Consider the following 16,663-nt stretch of genomic DNA (forward strand, 5'->3'; position numbering starts at 1 on the left):
ACCTTCGTCGAAGATTTCGCTTCCTAGCGTCTGATTTCTGTGGAAATTACTGCACCTTGTGGTACGCCTTCTTCTGCCGCCGGCTTGGAGCCTTTCCAGGTTCACGGTGTCCGGGCCGCTTGGGTGCATTTCCACATACTGGCGTTAAACCAGTCACCAGCTTCCCTTTCTTCCGCTTCTCCTGGTGAGAGTGAAAAGGGAGGTTCTGACAGGCAAAATTTAGCCTTTACCCCTTCCATAGTGGCTGATGTTCTCTTCTGCCGATTCTTCCTCTTTCGTTTGTGGGTAGATTTGGGCTAAAGTACCGCGTTTCTCCCAAGTTGAGAATTTCCGTACTTTCCATTTCTGCCTGGCTTCGCCATAGGTACTAAATGCAAGCTTTCCATGGAGTCGGAAATGATGCCTTCTCCTCGATTTTTTTGTAGGGGGCATGAATGTGATGAGTCCTCCAAAATCTGCCCCTCGGTTGCGACATGATCGCGGGTGGATTTGAAGTCTGTGACTTCTTACGACTTGGAAAGTTTAAATCCTTAGTTTCCATATTCATGTTTGGACACCCTTAGTATAGTAGCAAATCACTAAACCATGACAACCTGGTGTCCGAGGGGGAAATATACAGTGTGGGACAGAATTGTGTGAATGTTCTTCATTCTAGTCATTCTTGACAAACCGAAAGATAAGTTAAAAGAACTTTTTATGGTTTACGAAAGACAACTTATTGTAGATAATATAAAAATCAAAAAGTGATAAAAAAATTCATTTCTTTAAGCAAAAAACAATCAATTCAATTTTGGGGCTATTTACATAGTTTTGGCGCGTTATATAAAAAAAGTAAAAATCTATATTATTAATACTTTGTGTACGATCCTTCTGTTTTAGTAACGGCCTGGATAGGAGACCGTATGCTTTCAACCAGTTTCCCACAGTTTTCTTGAGAAATGGAAGTCGATATTTCATCATTTTAAATTCGTTTTTTAGAATGCCCAACGGACTATCTACAGGGTTTAAGTCCGGTGCGTCGTTTTGAAATCCATCCTGTCCGAGGCTCCTGTTGTGGCTTCGTTACATCGGTTTTCGGTGTAGAGTTGTCAGCTTTACCCAACCCCCAACCTAGAGGACCAGTTGGTACATTTTGTCCCGCTTTTAAGCGCGGGAGACTCACCTTCATCCTTCTCCGCTTGCAGTTTTTCATAAAGAAAGAACTCCCAGCGATCACCACGTGGAGGTGGAGATAGGGTTTGGTAGTAGAGCTGTTGGTGTTGGTTCAGTAGGCGTTTCCCAGGTTTTATACTCCATCGTGGGTACCAATTCATGTTTCGCCCTGGGACCTATACTACCCTTTGACCGCTTCGTGACACCACCAAGTATAAGAGAAACAGTCCGTGCAATTCATCGGCTTAAAAATCATAAGTCACCAGGAGCCAATGGAATTACAGCCGAATTATTTAAATATGGAGGCGACTAGTTACATCAAGTGGTTGATCAACTTGTCCTCAAGGTATGGGACAGCGAATCAATGCCTGACAACTGGCAAAGAGGCATTATCTGTCTCATACTTAAAAAGGGAGATATCACACAGTGCACCTATTATAAAGGTATCACGTTGTTGAGTACCATCTCTAAGATATTCTCCTCTATCTTGCTATCCTGGATAGCCCCATACGCCCAGAACATGATTGGCCAATACCAAAGAGGCCAATGTGCGAGGCCAGATAAAAGCAATAGAATTACTCTTTCATCTTTCATCCAAATCGAGCAGGCGGTGCGAGATCTTGGGCTGCACATCAATGAAGGCAAGACAGAATATATGGTGGCAACTTCAGCACCAAAAACCAAGCAGCCAACAACATCAAACCGCACTGATCAACTGGGAAGAATAAAGATAGGGGACTACAATTTTGAGGCTGTTGAAAATTTCTCCTATCTAGGGTCAAAAATCATAACCGATAACAGCTACGATGATGAAATCCGCGCACGGTTGTTGTCAGCCAACAGAGCCTATTTCAGCTTACAAAGACTGTTCCGCTCGAAACGTCTCACCATAGGGTCAAAGCTCTTACTGTACAAGACTATGATCTTGCCAGTCCTCATGTATTCCTCGGAAACTTGGGTTCTGAGCAAGAAAAATTGTGAACTCTTGGCCGCGTTCGAGAGAAGAATCCTCCGAAGAATTTTTGTCCCTCTACATGAGGATGGATATAACGACGAAATCTATGAGCGATACCACGATTGTCTGTTTGTGGAGAAAATCCGACTCAACAGGTTACGGTGGGCGGGTCACTTAATAAGTATGGATGAGGATGATCCAGCCCGGAAAGTCTATAAGGACAATATCTATGGTAGAAAAAGAAGACGAGGCAGACCCTGCCTAAGATGGAACGATGGCGTAGGTCAGGATGCTAGACAGCTTTTAGGGATATCGAATTGGTGGACCTCGGCGGGGATGTCTGGAGTTCCTTATTAAGGCAGGCCTGGACCGGATACCGGTTGTTGCGTCGTTGATGATGATGATAATGAGGGAAAATGGACTGGCCAGTTTTAAGCAAAAAGAGGTTAGGAAGATCGTCGTGATCGGGGTCAACATTGGCGTCAAGGTTGCCAATGAGGTATGCGACAAGGAGAAGAGTAAGGAGAGGTAGAGGAATAGTAAGAGATACGGCGCAGGCTGCATCCACTAGTGGAAGCGAAGAAGAGGGAGGAGAGGGAACATAGATTGAGGAGCAGTAGTGGCAGAGCAAATTACAAGATATTTGGTGGGAGTGGGCAGCGGGACTGCGGGAGTTGTGAATGTGAGACCAGAATGGTCTGAGGTTTTCGCGGTCCAGTGGGTCTTCAACACTGGCAGATGTTTCTTTTTGGACTAAATTGTTAAAGATTTGACCGAGGAACGCTGAGTTTTGAAAAGAATGAAGCTGTCATATGTTGCAGAAGACGGAAAATTCTTCCTAATAGTAAGTTTTTGAAGTAGTCAGAGTTGAGCTGAGGCCTTTGAAATTCGCCTTACGAAAGTTACACTTGTCAGGCTTGCACACGACAGCGGAGTAGAGTCGTGTGATCTGAGCATCAAACTGGAGAGCAGCACATTACGGACGTCAGGAGCAATGTAAGAGGGGTATGGAAGGATTGAGAAAAACAACGCACAGGAAGGTTAGAGAGGACAAAATCAAGAAAGTTTAGATTGGAGGGTGACAAAGGTGTTCATGCGAGTGGATAAAGGAGGGGAAGGGTAGCAAGAGTTGTTGGAAGGGAAGAAATGATTGGGGAGGAAGTAGCAAATCTGGAATAACTGCAGGGTTAGCAATGAATAGTTCTGCGGCGAGGAAGTCAAGTCCAGAGGCCTTATTTCTTTTGAGCTCATTGATGGTGGAGCTGATTTTTCTTCTGTTTGTTTCTTCAGCAGTTCGTCGTGGTGGATGACGAGTCAACCGTTGGATTACCTTATAGGACCATCAAACTCCTTATTTCCTGAATTGATATTTCTTTGTCAGTCTAAATCAAATCAGAAGAATCTTGAATCTTTTGGCGATATGCAGATCTGCGAAACGTCTTTAGAGAAACCTTTAATGACATTCAGGGGACATATTCCAATGTGATTCTTTATTTCCTCTCAAATATGGTTGACCTCTTGGGTTTGGTCTCTTATGCGACTAGTGGCAGAAACATTTAGCACCAGGTGCACATTGCTATGAACAGGTTGTCACTGGGATATCTTTAATGGTCTCAAATAATTGATTTGTCTTAAAATAGCATTCATTGCTCAGTGTAAATTCTACACAAACAGAACTTGATTACAATTTACATAATCCTGCTTAAAACATTGTTGAAATATTTGCAAACAAACATACGAGAAATAGTTGTCTTTTGCTAATTGTGTTTAATTTATCGACAACATATGTATACTATGCGATTTAACATTTGCTCACACTTGGCTTAAATTACAAGACTTTGGTGCAACTATTATCTAAAATTCTGAAAATAGATTGAAACAGTCAGAAACGGACATAAACTGGATTTAATTTTTGAAAATGAACCAAATGATGTACTTCTATTTTATGCACAATGTTATGAGATATGTAGTCATGGTTAAGAGGAATTTGATTGTGAATATTGCATTGATTATGCCTGCAATAATTTGGTATATAATAGTATCTTTTCACGTTGTCAGAGACGTGAGGTCTAGTTGAAATGGATAACTACAGTGTCCATAGTTCGGAATTAATTTACGTTTTATACATGTTAACCCCACCGAGTTTACAAATGAATGAGATATGATAGACTGTTATTATCTGAAATTATTATCTGAAAAATGTTACCACTGAAATCGAAATCTTATCTGAAAAAGTTAGGAATATCTTCTGACATTACTCCCATTTCTAACGAATATTAAATGGTTTTTTGCTTTCACTACATTGTAGAGGGTTAAACTTGTATCTGATTTATGGTTTCGATACGAGTCTTTAAGATTTAATAAGCGCACACTGATCCGACAGTATCCAAGCACTTATACGGAGGTTATTAAATCAAAATCCTTCTCTACGGACCGCTTAGTCATTCATCCCCCGGATTTCACCTGGCCTTAAATAAAGATAATCAATAGGCATACGAGTTTTGGGGGCCCGTCATATGTGTGACCGATAGTAGTGAAAAACATACGCCTATAATCTATTTCAATCACTGCAAGCGCTTTCCATAAGTTACTTGCAGCGCGCTGTGCAATTTATGAGGCATATTTATAATATAAGATATAAGATAAAAAGACGGAAAGAAAACGAAGAAAAAAGATGGAAAATCAGCGAAACTTAGACACATGCTTTGCCTGGTTCTCCAGCTCCAGGCTCACGTTTGATGGTTATTCACATGTTCTTTTTGCATACGCATAATTCTTCCACATTTCGGCGGTTCGAAAGTGTCCCAGCTGAATCGGCATGGGGCCATTAGTTAGCCATTCACTTTATTTAATTTGGACTTAGCCTGATATTGATGACTACAGCTGCGTACCGGTCTAAAACTAATGCTTTTGTGGAAAATCGAAAATGTTAAATATACTCCATGAGAATTAAAAAAGTGTTACTTGCGTTAATGACAAGTTACTTTAACATGTCATTCTGTATTCAGTGCTTGGTAGCGTTCATGCGTTATTGAGGTTGAAAAATTACTAAGACCACTAATTATTGAGAGTCATTGGGGCTTAGTTTATTTGGGGCGTTAAATTGATCGTTATCCTTTAGAATCTAGATTTGGTGTAATGATATAAGTTGAATAGCGTTGGGTAGGCTTGGCTGGCTTCAAATTAATTTAAAGTAGATAAGAAGATATTAGAAGTTGATATCTAAGCATTGAGTACGTTTACGGCGCAGAGGAGTAGTATTTGATGTGAATCGGCAACTATTTTTAGCCAATATAAAGTCCTTTCCGTGGTTTATAATGAAGCACTGACTGAGTTACCTTTGACCTTCATCATGAACACAACAACCGGTTTTCGGTCTAGGCCCGCCTTAATAAGGAACTCCATACATCCCGGTTTTGGGCCTAGATCCACCAATTCGATATCCCTAAAAACTGTCTGGCGTCCTGACAGTTATGGTATCGCTCATAGATTTTGTCGTTATGGAGGCTATCTCATGTAGGGGGCCGAAAATTCTTCGGAGGATTATTCTCTCGAATGCGGCCAAGAGTTCGTAATTTCTTTTGCTACGAACCCGAGTCTCCGAGGAATACATGAAGACTGGTAAGATCATTGTCTTGTATAGTAAGAGCTATGGGGAGACGTTTCGAGGGGAACAGTCTTTGTAAACTGAAATAGGCACCATGTATTCCGTCTTACTTTCATTAATGTGCAGCCCAAGATCTCGCGCCGCTTTCTTGATCTGGATGAAGGTAGACTGTGCATCTCGGGTTGTTCTTTCTATAATGTCAATATCGCCATTGTAGACCAGTGGTTGGGTGGACTTGAAGAAGATGGTGCCTCTCACGTTTGCAACTTTCTCCAGAGCCAGGTTAAAGATGATCCATGATAGGACATCCTCTTATCTAAGACCGTTGTTGATGTTGAATGGTCTCGCACATTGGTCAGGATCAACCAAGTCAGTTTTATAAATTTTGATGGAATAACGAATTCTCTGATGGCAGTGTACAGTTTTACCCTGGCTATGTTGTCATAGGCGTCTTTAGAGTCAATGAAAAGACGGTGCAACAATATTCCACAGTTTTTTCATCGCTTACTGCAGAGAGAAAATCTGATCTGTTGCTTATTTGACTGGAGTGAAGCGTCTTCGGAATGGACCACTGATGTTTTAGCGTCTTTTATTTAAACACACTTATGTTAATACAATCTCATTGCAATACATTTAAATTTGAAAATAGTTAAATTTCAGTACGTTAAATCAATTACATTAAATTTCTCTTCTTTCTGTTTAACTCTGTTCGGCGGACGTGACACCTGTTTTTCAACAAGATTCTTTGTTCACCCACTGTCATTCCTGACATTTGTCGCTCCAATCTCATGCCAGTCCGTCAGCTGTTTCTGCGGCCATAGAATGCAGCGATAGCGGCGAATTTTTAATAGCGTCTAGGTTCGTGCCTCCGATGTGCCGCCAGATCGCTCCGCCCCCAGTTCAAACCGCACGGGTTCAGCGAAGCAAACCGTCCACGTGATCCCGCCAATGGGGTTCATTGGGAGAATATGATGCTTCGTGGGCACTTTTTCGAACCGGCAGCTGGCTCGTCGAAGGCCTTCAGCCTCGACAAGGATGTCCACTTGGGCGCGGACATTGTGTTTGAACGAGTGCTCACCTCGTTTCAGAACTTTAAAAGGGCCTCGTATGGTGGTTGCAACGGCTTCTCAGGGGTTTTCACCTTGATGAAGGCTTGGTCACACGTATCGAGACTCCTGGGGGTGTTGACCGCCAATGTCGTGGGTCTCGACGGTGGAGGCGGCCGCATCTTCGAAATCGCTTCCTTAAGCAGACGCACTATCGACTCAGGAGTCGTTTAATCCTGCTCTGATCTCCAAAATAGGATTGGCAGGGAGGCGTAGATTCTCCCCCTAAACCATCTTCTCTGGGCTGGCCGCGAACTTGTCTCGCTGGGCTGTACGGAAACCGAAGAGGACGAAAGGCAAGGACCGCGACCACCACGGATCGTCGCGGGCCATTAGAGTGGCCTTCTGCGTTCGGTGCCAATGTTCCAGCATACCATTGGCCTGTGGATGGTATGCAGTAATCTTATGCCGTTTAAAGCGAAGGAATTTTTCTAACTCTGCGAAAAGAGTAGATTCGAATTGCATTCCCTGGTCTGCGATGATGGCGACTGGAAACCAAAGGGCAGAATCCATTCTCGACAGAATGCCTCGGCACATGATTGCGCCGTAATGTCAGACAGAGGTGTAAACCTGTCGATGATTCTCGAGATGGATGGTGTGAAAGTGCTTGGTTGACCGAGGGAACATACCTACTTCTTTTCGAACGTGCTTGTTAACCTTGCACTTCTGGCCCAAGAATTTACGTCCTTGTTAGGCAGCCAGAAATATTTTTCAGTGACTAACCGGTTCGTCGGCCTGATGCCTTGGTGCGCAAGATCGTGAATCGCGTGAAATACTTCCCTGTTAAAATCGACCAGAATGAATGAATGAGATCTCGCAGAGTAAGTAAGAGTTTGAGGCGAAAATAGGAAACTCCTTGAATTTATATTTTGAATTTGCCTGAAGGCACTGAAGCTCCGCGTCGTCGTTTTTGTGGTTCGGCGATTGTCGTATAATCGACCGAGGCGGGGACTGTGACTTCCGAAAGTTAAGGCAAGGCGTCTGCAACGACATTGTCTTTACCAGATACAAGTTGGATATCAAAAGTAAACTGGCTGGTTTAACTCAAGTGCCTAAGTTGGCGAGGGGCGCTTTGTCGGGCTTTTGTCTAAGCGTGAATGTAAGGGGTTTGTGGTCCGTGAACACAGAAAACGGCCTGCCCTCAAGGGAGAAATGAAAGTATTTTACAGCGAGATATGCGGCGAGTAGTTCACGATCGTAGGCGTTGTAGTTGCGTTGGGCTGTTTTGAAAAGAAGCTCAATGGTTGCCAGATTTGGTTTACTCGTTGGTGAAGAGCGGCGCCTGCCGCAGTATCCGAGGCATCTACGAACATAGCTAGGGGAGCATCTGGTTGAGGAAATGCCAGCAGTGTTGCCTCAAGAAGCTGTTGTTTGACTGTCCCAAACGCATAGATGGCCCCAGCAGACCACGCAACCTCGTGAGAGTCTTTAGTTTTGGGTCCAGATAAGTAGACGTCCAGGATCGCTTGATGATGAGCGGGCCTGGGTAAGGAATGACAATACAAATTTAGCATACCCAAGAACCTTAACTCTTAATTGCCTCAACCTTGTCTGGGTCAGGTTGGATACCGTCAGGGGTAACAAAGTAGCCGAGAAATTTTACCTGCTTTTGTAGAAATCTGCATTTTCCAAGGTTTAAGACAAGTCCGGCCTCAAGGAGACGTTGAAAAGTGCACTCGAGATCCTCTAAGTGCTCAGATCGGAACAAAAGTTTAAGTTTCGTAAAACAGAGAGGATGAACCTTTGGAAATCGTCGAAAGTCATCCTAGTGAACTCCAACAGTTCGACAGGTGTGCAAATACCCGTCTTCGGAATATTTTCGGGAGCTACAGGGATTTAGTGGTACGCCTTGGCTAGATCCAAAGTCGTAAAAATACGGCAATTTGTTGGTGAGTACGTGAAATCATGGATGAGTGGTATGGGATATCGATCTGGAACTGTTAGATGCCTATAATCTCCGCATGGCCTCCATTCACCGTTTCGCTTAGGGACCATATGAAGCGGAGAGGACCACCAACTCTTTGATGATCTGCAGATACCCTGTTTCATAAAATTTTCAACTCCCTCTTTGCAACAGCAAGCATCTTATGTGAAAGAGGACACACCTTTGAGAAGATTGGAGAGCCGGTGGTATTGATATGGTGCCGCACATCGTGCCTCACCGGCTTGGAGAAACTACTTCCCGTAGTGATGTTGCGAAACTTTTGGAGAAGTGTGCGAATGCTATGGTTGGCAACGTCCTCGAAAATTATCGAGAGAGTGTCATCTCGGTAGGTAGAAATCTTCCCTGACGTGTGTGACGAGGTTGCGGAGTCTATTAATGTCCTGTTCTGTAAGTCAGTAGCTCATAGTGACACAGGAAGTCTGCGGCTAATATGCGGATGCTGATGTCCGCTAAAATGAAACGCCATGAAAATGTTCGGCGGAGTCCGAGATTCATGTCCACCTGCCTAAAGCCAAAGGTGTTGATGGGAAATGAATTAGCGGCCGCTAAACGCAGACTTTGAGGAATAAGGGTATTCGGACGGGGTATAGGGAGTACCGAAATCTCAGCGTCCGTGTCGACCAGAAAGCAACGTCTGCTTAGGGGGTCGAAGATTGCAAGGCGACGTGATACTGCGCTTTGAGTAGCAGTCGCCGAAGCAGCCAATGAGCCTGTTTTTTATTGCGCTAAACGTGCATCCGGTGGTACATTTTGTCGCTTGAGCTCCGTGTTCCCGATGGTACCAACAAACCGTCGAGGCCGATGAGGGTCTCGGCGTACGACTAACCGAACGTGCCTTTCGGGAAGCAGATCTCGACCGTGATTGCGATACAGATCTACTTCCCGAATGTAAAGTACCTAGCGTCGCAGCGAGCTTGGTGACCGCGTCAGCCAATGTCGTTGCCATCGATTCCAGCTCGTCGATTTCCCGAGTTGTGTCTTGGGAAACTTCCGTGACCACGTGTACTTTGTCGGCCGTGGGGGACAATACCTCCAGCGATCTCGAGTCCGCGAAGGCCAAGATGACGTGGGTGCTCTCCTGGAGTCGCTGCAGCCAGAGAAACTTTAGCAGCTTAGAGCCGACTTTATCGCCACTCAGCCAACGAGATAATAATCCGAGTTTGTATTGGCCTACCTATATGTTCTGGCACTCATCAAGTCTGAGAGGTGTCGGCGTTCGATCAGCACGTGGTCCATTTGGTTAAAAGTGTTCCCGTCTGCAGAAGTCCATATATGTTTGTGAACCGCTTTCCGCGCAAACTAGGTACTTCTAACAAACATTTCGTGCGATACTGCTAACTGGATAATGTGTTATGCTAGGGATGTGAAACATGGATTCTAACACAAACTTCCGAAAAACTGGTCAATAGTTTCGAGGTGACGGTCGTGAGGGCAATAATAGGAGCTAAACGAGAGAACAACCAATGGAGAATCAGATAGAACAACAAGTTGTACCAGGCATTTGACGATCCTGAAGTCTCGAAAGTAATCAAACTCCGGAAGTTGCAATAGCCTGGCCACGTTTAACGTAAGGACGGCATTCAACATTCGAAAAAGGTCCGACTTTGAGGTGAAGCCTTATTACAGATTATGAGCTCAAAGAAGTATTCAAACTTGTTCATCATTTGGTGGAGTTAGTAGCGTCAGAAATGCTTCACTATGTGAAAACCATGCATGCCATAGGAAATGGCACCAAGATCCTAGTTGCGCTTCCTCATATTAGTGGGGTTCACTTCACCAGCCATGCAGAACAGAACAAGATCAATGACGAGTAGGTAGATCTTTCCTATTGCAGGACATGGATAAAAGTGGATTGGGGAGTCAAGTATTCAAGTCGGTTTGTAGCGATATAGAAAAAGATTAGGATAAAGCCAAGCCTTCTAAAGAATCTTATTATTATATTAGTGATGCAAAACCTGTCCTATAAGGATCCTATGAGCTTAGCCAAATACTGAACCCTTTTAGAGTTAAAAGCCAATTAAGCATCTACAGCTCTTTCAACATGGCCCCATATAATTTCCAATTCAGATTTTGGCTAATTGTCTTATAAAAATAAATCCGAATTGTCATGAAATTGGAAAACCAAATCAACAACATTTAATCAATTCAACATTAACATTAAATTGAACGGCTTTCTTACAGATCCGGTACAATACTAACAATTTTCAAAGACCATATGCGTGCTCTACATTTGCATAAATGCAAGCATTCATCAGTTTGTTTTGTGAAGGGTGTTTTTCAAACTTCATAAAAAATACCGCTTTAGTTCTTAGTTAAATGGAAACTCGTTTGAGATTAATCACTAGTTTTTCCCGCCCATATCTATCTAAAATATCATTTGGGTAACTTACTTGGACCGAATGTGCGTTCATATTTTGCCTATAAATATAAAAACCTTTCGTAATTCTGTACTAGTATCACTCAAGAAGTTCTTAAGTTCGTTTAGCTTAAACTCAATTTGTAACAATCCGACAACATGAAAGTTTTCGTAAGTTTTGAGTAATAGTTTCATAGTTTCCTTAATTACTGGAGTTTATTATATACTCGTCGATAAATTGTATTCGGGACCTATTGTACTCGTAAAGTGAAACGTTTGAAAGCATTGAGATCGTGATTATTTCGGAAGAATGATAAATACATTCAAGCTTTTCCCGCTTTAATCCAAACTTTAACTTTAATTTTTTATCCAATCTGAATTTTATGGTACATTTCCTTCTGATTTGAGGTGCTATTTGCATGAATTATTGCTACGAAGGTTTGGATTGACAAATCCATCGCAATTTGAAAACTTTTATGGAGAAAGCGGTTATAATATGGATTTCTAAAAAATCAAAATCCTACCTAAATCCCATACAAAGAAGCATTAACACGGCAAAAGCTCTGAATTCTGCTAATTGTAAATATTTCTTTATATGAGGAAAACGAAAGACTTAAGCGAGTAACTTTATTTTTTTATGGCTAGGAAATGATTTGATTCAACATTTACGATTGGTGTTATGCTTGTTGTTCTGTTTATGTTTGGTGGTCAAGCGCTAAAACGGTTTCTGAAAAATTAATTATATACCACTCCCCCGCCTTTATAGATTGTATTGACCATCTTGGCTGCTGGTGCCTATGCCGCTGAAGAGCAAAACCAGGAAACTGCCAAGACTAAGCGTGGATTAGCGTTCGGTTATGGACATGGACCAGTTCTTGCACCAGGCTTTGCCGCTCCAGCTTATGCAGCTCCAGCCTATGCAGCTCCAGCGTATGCAGCTCCAGCTTATGCTGCTCCAGCGGTGGTTGCCCACGCACCCGCTGTTGTAGCGCCAGCACCTGCTGTAGTTGCTGCCGGTTATCCTTCGCCTTATGCACGTGTTGCTTCTTATAGCATAGCCCATCATGCTCCAGCTGTAGTTGCTCATGCTCCAGTTGCTGTCGCACATGCTCCACTCGCTTATGCCCATCACTTCAAATAAATTTGACATTTGAGCGGTTTTGTGCGGAAAATGATTAGTTGAAGAAAATTTGCAATCAAATGGGAATAAAGTTGTTTGAATGTTGTTAGATGCTGAATCGTAAGTCATTAAATTAATTTTTTATTTGCAAACATTTTGTTGAATTGATTTTGTGTTGATCCGGTGTTAATGGAGCTCGATGATAAGTTACTTTCTACATGCTTGCGCTCTTCATACACCATGATTATGTTATGTGTGCAACAATAATTAGCAGTTATGCGGGTGTTTGTCTGGAAAAGAGGTCATAGAGTGTTTTAAGTATAATTCTATAGAAGAGTTCTTGTTGATTGTTCTTGTAGAGTCATTTACTTCCACCGATTACCTACTTTGCGGTGGTTAACAGGTGGCCCAAGTTACAACGAGGCCTTTCTCGGCAAAAGGGTCTCTGCCAAAATTGACCTACTTTCGCTATTAAATCCAAAGGCATGGCAGCCAGCCATGAAACAATCATCATCATCAACAACACGCAACGCAACAATCGGTATCCGGTCTAGGCCTGCCTTAATAAGGAACTCCAGACATCCCGATTTTGCGCCGAGGTCCACCAATTCGATATTCCTCAAAGCTCCATCTCAGGCAGGGTCTGCCTCGTCTTCTTTTCCTACCATAGATATTGCCTTATAGACTTTCCGGGCTCGATCATCCTCATCCATACGGATTAAGTGACCCGCCTACCATATCCTATTGAGCCGGATTTTATCCACAACCGGACGGTCATGGCATCGCTCATAGATTTCGTCATTATGTAGGCAACGGAATCGTCCATCCTCATGTAGAGGGCCAAAAATTCTTCGGAGAATTTTTCTTTCGAACGCGACCAAGAGTTCGTAATTTTTCTTGCTAAAAACCCAAGTTTCCGAGTAATACATGAGGACTGGCAAGATCATTGTTTTGTACGGTAAGAGCTTTGACCCTATGGTGAGACGTTTCGAGCGGAACAGTTTTTGTAAGCTGAAATAGGCTCTGTTGGTTGACAACAACCGTGCGTGGATTTCATCATTATAGCTGTTATTGGTTGTGATTTTCGACCCTAGATAGGGGAAATTATCAACGGTCTCAAAGTTGTAGTCTCTTATCTTTATTCTTCCCCTTTGACCAGTGCGGTTTGGTGGTGTTGGTTGGTTGGTTTTTGGTGCTGACATTGAAACCATATACTTTGTCTTGCCTTCATTGATGTACAGCCCTTTGGGCCTCGCGCCATTCACCGCCTGCTCGATCTGCATGAAGGCCCTTTGAACGTCTCGGGTCGTTCTTCCCATGATGTCGATATCGTGAGCATAGGCCAGAAGTTGGGTGGAATTAAAGAGGATCGTACATCTTGCATTTACCTCACTATCACGGATCACTTTCTCCAGGGACAGGTTAAAGAGGATGCATGATAGGGCATCCCCTTGTCGTAGACCGTTGTTGGTGTCGAATGGTCTTGAGAGTGATCCTGCTGCTTTTATCTGGCCTTGCACATTGGTCAGTGTCAGCCTAGTCAGTCTTATCAATTTCGTCGGGATACCGAATTCTCTTACGGCCGGGTACAGTTCTACCCCGGCTATATTATCATAGGCGGCTTTAAAATCGACGAATATATGGTGCAACTGTTGTCCATATTCCAACAGTCTTTCCATCGCTTGCCGCAGAGAGAAAATCTGATCTGATTTGCCGAAGAGGCTTCCTCTTCGGTATAGGCCAATAATGTTCTGAGCGTATGGGGCTATCCGGCCTAGCAAGATAGTGGAGAATATCTTATAGATGGTACTCAGCAACGTGATACCTCTATAATTGCTGCACTGTGTGATATCTCCCTTTTTATGTATGAGACAGATAATGCCTCCTTGCCAATCGTTAGGCATTGATTCGCTGTTTCACACCTTGAACACAAGTTGATGAACCACTTGGTGTAATTGGTCGCTTCCATATTTAACCAATTCGGCTGTAATTCCATCGGCTCCTGGCGACTTATGGTTTTTAAGTGGGTGGATTGCAGGGAGTGTTCCTTCTATACTTGGTGGTGGCAAGATTTGCCCGTCGTCTTCAGTTGGCGGGACTTCCAACTCGCTGATATGTCGGTTGTTGAGCAGTTCATCAAATAGTCAACCTATCAATGCAATATGTCCATTCTGTCGGAAATCAAATTTCCCTCTTTATCTCGGCAGGATGAACATCGAGGTGTGTAAGGCTTCATACTTGCTGGTAGAACTTCCGCGCCAGGTGTGGTTACTCCCTGCACTTTTCCAATTCACAGACCTGTTATTTCTCCCAGACTTCCTTTTTCCGTCGCTTCTCCGCTCTCCGGAGTTCGCCCTCCCGCCCGTGTTCTTTGAGAATGCAGTATTACTCGGCATGCAGCATTCTTCCATTCCGTTGCTAGCTTACATTCATCATCAAACCAGCCGTCCCGACTCCTTTTGCGGCTGGGGCCAAGCATGTTTGTGGCCGTATTTATGATAACGTTCTTCAGGTGATTGTGAAGATCATTTGTTGATGCTTCATCTCCAGGATCTCTGTAGATTGCGGTTATTGCGGCATCGCTTTCCCCCTTATAGGTGTTGCGGAGGGTTGTGTTGTGGATGGCTTGCCTGATTGTCAGAGAGGATTCTGGGTGGTGTTGTTATTTGAGCTCGGAGTACTATGCCAACGAGATAGTGATCAGAGTCTAGATTGGCTCCCCTATATGTTGTGACATTCATCAAGGCTGAGAGGTGGCGGCGTTCGATCAACACGTGGTCAATTTGGTTAAAAGTGGTCCCGTTTGGAGAAGCGAATGTTTTTGGACCGCTTTCTGCGCAAACCAGGTACTTCCAACAACCATTTCGTGTGACACAGCCCTATATTGGGACAGGGTATCGGATAGGTGCTCAGCAGCTTCATCTCTGAATAGGAAGTGCACGTCCCATGAGAAAATGCGCAAATTGTTATTTCTTTGCCGTTGCCGGGTTCGTCGTTGTATGGTAAATCCAGTTCGAGGCTCCTTTTGTCGCTTCATAACTTCGGTTTTCCGTGTAGGGCTGCCAGGTTTGGGTGAAACCCCAACCTGGAGGACCAGTTGGTACAATTTGTCCGGTTTTTAGGCGTGGGAGATCATCCTTCACCGTCTGCAGCTTTTCGTTAAGAAAGAGCTCCCAGCGGTCACCACTTGGAGCTGGAGATAGGGTTTGGTAGTAGAGCTGTTGGTGTATTAGCCAGTTGGAGAAGGATTCGTGGAACTTGCGCCACTCACATGTCAGTTTTCCAAATTCAAGTGAGTTAAGCTCGGGGCGTGGGAACTTTCACTGGGATGGGATCCAAAAATGAAACAAACAAAAAGAAAACAAATAAAAGTTACTGAATCATTTAGAGAAAGTGAGATTGCAGGATCAGACCAAGAACCTGAATCATGTGCGATTGCTAATGGGGACTTTAGCTGCATCTGTTTTCATTCCTACTATCTGAATTCTGTGCTCTTGCAGCGTTCAGTGCGGAGTAGGTAGGAGTACATGGATAATCAGCAGCTCTGCAGGGGTTTTTCTTGAAAAGAGAGTATACAATTCTCTAAGCGTCATTCTATTCGAAGAAGTCTCTGCTTATCTAGGATTGGCTGGTTACGGCGGATCACGTTACTCTTGTGCTTTATCGGATGATTATCTACTTTATGACGGCAAGAGAGCTCAGCAAGTAAGATTGTATGGGGAATTTGTTAGGAATCTTAAAGTTAAGCAGTCATAAAATCACAGGTTGCAGTAGTGTGTGGGATTCTCATCCACTAAAACCACCCCTGTTAACTCCTTCTTCCTTCCTCGCCAACCGCCGCAAAGCATTACTTCGTCAGGTAGACTGCGATTTAAATGGCCAAACTTTCCGCTCTTCGCGTCCTCCTTGCGCGCTCCGCTTTTCAAAGTCGCTCCTCTATACTTTTGATTGCGAATTTCGCCGCATACCAGTTTCTGTCTGACATCAGCATTTCCCTGACGATGTTCTGCGGGCTTAGATTGGTTTTCCTCTCTGAGTAAAATTGTGGACAGTGAAACAAAACATGCTCCGGGTCTTCAGATGTGCAACCATATTCAGGACAAAAGGGAGAATCAGCCAGCCTGAACTGGTGCAGATACTTCCTGAAACCACCATGGTCTGACAGGAATTGCTTGAGATAGTAGTTAATCTTACCGTGTTGTCCCCGGAGCCACTCCTCAATACGGGGAAATAAAGTGTGGGTCCAGTGACTCCTCTGCTAGTCGTCCCACCGTTGCTGCCACTTCTCCAGCGACTCTCGCCTTGCCGCCTTTCGGTATTCTGCATCCTTTTCACGTGGATTCATTTTTCTCTTCTCGTAAAGGCAGTGTGTCTCACTTGCCAGAACGTCTATCGGTATCATTCCTGCTATAACACACGTTG

The 16,663-nt window shown here is 43.7% G+C and overlaps 1 protein-coding gene across 1 annotated transcript; it reads left to right on the forward strand.

The window, feature by feature from the left end:
- The first annotated feature begins 11,135 nt into the window (after positions 1–11,135).
- On the forward strand, positions 11,136–12,350 carry LOC119655950 (cuticle protein 12.5-like). The gene is made up of 2 exons (XM_038062154.1): positions 11,136–11,292; positions 11,888–12,350. Exons 1-2 carry the CDS (start codon positions 11,281–11,283, stop codon positions 12,260–12,262), a joined length of 387 nt encoding a protein of 128 aa, XP_037918082.1. The 5' UTR covers positions 11,136–11,280; the 3' UTR covers positions 12,263–12,350.
- Positions 12,351–16,663: the final 4,313 nt, after the last annotated feature.

Source organism: Hermetia illucens, chromosome 4 (assembly GCF_905115235.1).
Source record: "Hermetia illucens chromosome 4, iHerIll2.2.curated.20191125, whole genome shotgun sequence".
Classification (NCBI taxonomy): Eukaryota; Metazoa; Arthropoda; class Insecta; order Diptera; family Stratiomyidae; genus Hermetia; species Hermetia illucens.